Source organism: Portunus trituberculatus, chromosome 8, assembly GCF_017591435.1.
Source record: "Portunus trituberculatus isolate SZX2019 chromosome 8, ASM1759143v1, whole genome shotgun sequence".
In the NCBI taxonomy this organism is placed as follows: Eukaryota; Metazoa; Arthropoda; class Malacostraca; order Decapoda; family Portunidae; genus Portunus; species Portunus trituberculatus.
In genome coordinates, this window is record NC_059262.1 from 6107501 (window position 1) to 6112500 (window position 5000).

The following is a 5000-nucleotide window of genomic DNA, read 5'->3' on the forward strand; positions in this document are numbered from 1 at the left end:
TTCCTCTTCCTCCTCTTCCTCCTCCTCCTCCTCCTCCTCCTCTTCCTCCTCCTCCTCCTCCTCCTCCTCCTCCTCCTCCTCCTCCTCTTTGTTTACCGTTGTTTTCTTTTTTTTCTATCCTGTTTCTCTTTTTCATTTTTTTCTTGCTTTTCCTTTCTTCTCCTCCTCCTCCTCCTCCTCCTCCTCCTCCTCCTCCTCCTCCTCCTCCTCCTCCTCCTCATCTTCTTCCTCCTCCTCTTCTGTTCACTGTTTTCTTTCTTTCTTCTTTTTTTCTATCTTGTTTCTTTTTTTCATTTCTTTTCTTGTTTTTCTTTTCTTCTCCTCCTCCTCCTCTTCTTCTTCTTCTCTTCTTCCTTTTCCTCCTCTGAAGAGAACACTTTAACGAGGAGGAGGAGGAGGAGGAAGGAGGAGGAGGAGGAGGAGGAGAAGGAGAAGGAGATAAATTCGCAAGAAACAGGTGGTGTGTGTTGCGTGATGTGTGTTGGTGTGTTGGTGTGTTGAGGAGCACCGTTTAGTGACCCCGTAGAGATGACGCACAGTTAGCCATCACCCGTCAGCGCGCGTGGTGATGTTTGCGTCTTCTCCACGGGGTAACAAATCCTATGCAATTAACAACCAGCCCCTCATCCTTCACAGAGACGGCGGGGAGCACACCCACAACCACAAACACCACAACTACGGCACTAACGACCACAAGACGCATGGATTTAGCGCTAACGACCACAGGGACTCAAATAACCACCATGACCACCACGACCCCGGGAAATCTGAATACGACTACGACTACGACCAACATAACAGCATTGCCAACGACCACAGGAGCCAACACGTGCATAATTACAACATGCACACCACACAGAGGACACATGGCGCCCGGTTCTCGCCCTCCCAGCCCCTGCCTTGGAACCCAGCCCCTCCCTTAGCTCCATACAGCCCCAGGGGACCACAGGGGAGAGACCCAGCACGCCCAGGACGCCCCCAGGTCACCATAAGGACTAGTGTACCCCGGGGTGTGCCTCGTACTTCCCCCCCTCCCCCGGTTATGCCTGCTTTGGTGGCCCCCTTGGTACCCCCAGCCCCCGTGAACCACAGGGGGCATCTTGCGAGGTGAGAGAGAGAGAGAGAGAGAGAGAGAGAGAGAGAGAGAGAGAGATTTGGTGTGTTCTAGGTATGTTTTGCTGCATTTTGAGGTGTTTTGAGAGAGAGAGAGAGAGAGAGAGAGAGAGAGAGAGAGAGAGAGAGAGAGATTTGATGATTTTGATGTGAAAGATAGATTTTTGGTGCATTGGGGTAATTTTGGCCAGAGAGAGAGAGAGAGAGAGAGAGAGAGAGAGAGAGAGAGAGAGAGAGAGATAATGTGGCCTAAAATACTAACCTCAATCCTTTCTTTTGTGTTTATGGCGTGGGCGTGACACAGACAGCCACGCCCCCCCTTCATCCGCCCCCTCACGCCCATGGTCCCCCTGCGGCACTCCGTCAACCCTGGTGAGTGACGAGAGGAGGAGGAGGAGGAGGAGGAGGAGGAGGAAGAGAAGGAGGAAGGAGGAAAAGAAAAGGAGATGGTACTGTATTAGAGAGGAAAGAAGAAGAGGAGGAGGAGGAGGAGGAGGAGGAGGAAGAGGAGGAAGGTAGGGAGTAGTGGTGTAAGAGGAGAAGGAGGAAAAGAAAGAAGAGGCAAGATAAGATGGTTTTAGAGAAGAAAGAGGAAGAAGAGGAGGAATAAAAGGAGGAGAAAGAGGAAGAAGAAGAAGAAAAAGAGGAGATAGATGGTATTAGAAAGGAAGAGGAGGAGGAGGAAGAGGAAGAAAGAGAGGAGAGAAGATGGGTTTAGAAAAGGAAGAGAAGGAGGAGGAAGATGAAGAGGAAGAGGAAGAAGAGGAGGAGGAGGAAGGAAGAGAAAAGAGAAGATGGGTTTAGAAAAGGAAGAGGAAGAGGAGGAGGAGGAAGAAAGAGAGAAAAGAAGATGGGTTTAGAAAAGGAAGAGGAAGAGAGGAAGATGAAGAGGAGATAAGATAGTTTTAGAAAAGGAAGAGGAGGAAGAGGAGAAGGAAGAAGAAGGAGAAGAAGACACAAAAAACAACAAAAAACACAAAAAAACACAACAACAACAACAACAACAACAAACACTCACTAACAAACACCCACACACTTTATTTATTTCCAGCAGTACCACGCCCACCACAGCATAGACACCCAGGAGGCCTTCACCGCTCCGACCCACCTCACCTACCACTACCACCACCACCAGCCCACACCTCTTCCCTGCCACTGCATCTTACACCCCTGGAGGCAGCGCAACTTTCTAGACTTCTAAGCGATCCCCTCTGGCGCAGGCACTTCTAGGAGCCGTGAACCGTGAGTTATCTATCCCCTCAGTATACCATGTTTCTATTCTCTTTTGTTTTTCTAGGGACGAGGGGCAAACAAGGGTGAAAAACAGGAAAGATTAAGAAGTATAGGCTCCCTTTAAGTACTGGCTCTCTTTCCATATTCATTCTGCTTGCTATGTCGTGATTTTTGCTTCAGAAACTCATGTGGGGGGTTGAAATAGTGAAGACTGTGGCCATTAATCTTCTGACCTCCATAGACCCTTCCTAATGTTAATAAAATGGTCTTATCGTACACAAAACTCGCATTTCTGTATTCATTCTGTTTACTATTTGGTGATTTTTGCTTCAGAAACTTATGTGTGGGTTAAAATAGTGAAGAGTGCAATCTCTCTCTCTCTCTCTCTCTCTCTCTCTCTCTCTCTCTCTCTCTCTCTCTCTCTCTCTCTCTCTCTTTCTTTAAAAATCACCAAAACTCTCTTTTTTCTTCTCCTTTATTGAAAAAAACGAAAAAAATCTATATATAACAATCTCTCTCTCTCTCTCTCTCTCTCTCTCTCTCTCTCTCTCTCTCTGTCTCTCTGTCTCTCTGTCTCTCTGTCTCTCACCAAACAGGAGTCGGATTAGCAGACAAGGAGAGCATTGTGGCGGCCTCCCCAGACCCTTACACCTACGAGGACAGCTGGATGAGTGGTGTCGGGACAGTTGTGGGGGACGTGGCTGACTCCCTGCCTTCACTCGAGCGAGCCGTCACTACCATGTCCTTTGTCGCCTTTGGAATCTTCATGACCAACCTTCTCATCCAGGCCATGGTTAATGTACGTGTGTGTGGGGGTGGTAGTGAGGGAGAGAGAGAGAGAGAGAGAGAGAGAGAGAGAGAGAGAGAGAGAGAGAGAGTGCAATACAAAATTACTCTTAAATAACCTAACCAAAACATCTCTCTCTCTCTCTCTCTCTCTCTCTCTCTCTCTCTCTCTCTCTCCCTACAGACAACAACAATATCATCAGTGTTTGGAAAGGACGCAAACGAGAGCCCCTTTTCTCAAACCTCCCTTACTCTTCCTCTCGACCTCACCTCCTTCATGACGGGGGTGGAGGGAAGGGAGGGAGGGGTGGAGCTGGAGGAGGAGGTGGAGGGAGTGGAGGGAAGAGAGGAAGAGGGGAGGAACACATGGCTGACGGGAGAAGATGTCAAGCAAAGTGTGAAGTCAATTAATGATGTCTACCTGGGTTTCCACGAGCTGGCCAGGTGAGTTGGAGGAGGAGGAGGAGGAGGAGGAGGAGGAGGAGGAGGAGGAAGAGGAAGAGGAAGAGGAGGAGGAAGAGTTAGGTTAGGTTAGGTGAAGTGAAGTTGGTATGTTTGATAGTAGAGGAGGAGGAGGAGGAGGAGGAGGAGGAGGAGGATAAGGAAGAGTTGGCAGAAGAGGAGGAGGAGATGAGAATGAAAGTAAAGGAGGAGATAGAGGAGTAGGAGGAGATGGAGGACACAAAAACACAGAGGAGGAGGAGGAGGAGGAGGAAGAAGAAGAAGAAGAGAAGAAGAAGAAGAAGAAGAAGAAGAAGAAGAGAAGGAAGAAATAGAATATAAGAAGAAAATGAAAAGAAAGAGAAAAATAGGAAAAGGAAAGAGAGAGAGAGAGAGAGAGAGAGAGAGAGAGAGAGAGAGAGAGAGAGAGAGAGAGAAACACAAGAAAAGATAAAATACACACACACACACACACACACACACACACACACACACACACACACACACACACACACACACACACACACACACACACACTGACTTCCCACTCCCCCAGGAAAGGTCTGGCGGAGGTTGTGGGTGCCCTGAGATTGGACAACGGCCTGCCCCTCCCCCCTAGGCTGCCACAGGACCTTCAGCTGCCCCCGGAGTGTGTGAGGCGCCTGTTGTGTGAGGTCCACAGCGCGGCCACCACCAGGCACGGCGGCACGAGAACATACTCCTTGCTGCCTTATTGGACGTGAGTGTTTAGGCTGTGGGCTGTGGGCTGTGGGCTGTGGGCTGTGAGGTGGGCTGTGGGCTGTGGGACTGTGGGACTGTGGGTTGTGGGTCTGTGGGTCTGTGGGCTGTGAGACTGTGGGCTGTGGGACTGTGGGACTGTGGGTTGTGGGTCTGTGGGCTGTGGGACTGTGGGCTGTGGGCTGTGGGGTTGTGGGCTGTAGGGCTGTGGGCTGTGGGACTGTGGGTTGTGAGACTGTGGGCTGTGGAGATGTGGGACTGTGAGTCTGTGGGCTGTGGGACTGTGGGCTGTGGATTGTGAGTCTGTGGGGCTGTGGGACTGTGGGCTGTGAGGCTGTGAGACTGTGGGCTGTGGGACTGTGGGACTGTGGGACTGTGGGCTGTGGGACTGTGGGCTGTGGGCTGTGGGACTATGGGGCTGTGGGCTGTGGTCTGTAGGGCTGTGGGCTGTGGGCTGTGGTGTATTTTTCCAGTTTTTAATTTTATTAATTGTCATGTTTTCCAGATTTTCCTCTTATCCTCTTTTTCTTCCTTTTCTTCTCTTTTCCTCTAAATTTTCCTCTTTTTCTTCTTTTTCCTCTTAAGTTTCCTGTTTCTCGTCTTGATTTTCCTCTTTTTCTCTTTTCTTTTCCTCTAAATTTTCCTCAACAGAGAGAGAGAGAGAGAGAGAGAGAATACGTGTGTGTGTG

The 5000-nt window shown here is 49.6% G+C and overlaps 2 protein-coding genes across 3 annotated transcripts in view; one reads left to right on the plus strand and one right to left on the minus strand.

Annotated features, from left to right (window-relative positions):
- Window positions 1-5000, plus strand: part of LOC123499153 (WAS/WASL-interacting protein family member 3-like) — a 27352-nt gene that overhangs the window by 2639 nt on the left and 19713 nt on the right. The window contains exons 2-7 of one of the 2 annotated variants that reach the window (XM_045246831.1): window positions 637-1107; window positions 1418-1485; window positions 2165-2355; window positions 2943-3145; window positions 3317-3576; window positions 4130-4312. In XM_045246831.1, coding sequence (XP_045102766.1) covers window positions 637-1107; window positions 1418-1485; window positions 2165-2343 — 718 coding nt within the window. In that variant the 3' untranslated portion in view covers window positions 2344-2355; window positions 2943-3145; window positions 3317-3576; window positions 4130-4312. The remainder of the gene's footprint in view (window positions 1-636; window positions 1108-1417; window positions 1486-2164; window positions 2356-2942; window positions 3146-3316; window positions 3577-4129; window positions 4313-5000) is intronic. The other variant, XM_045246840.1, reaches the window with a different exon arrangement.
- LOC123500057 (vegetative cell wall protein gp1-like) lies at window positions 4304-4807 on the minus strand. The gene has a single exon (XM_045248689.1). The coding sequence runs from the start codon at window positions 4805-4807 to the stop codon at window positions 4304-4306; it is 504 nt and encodes a 167-aa protein (XP_045104624.1).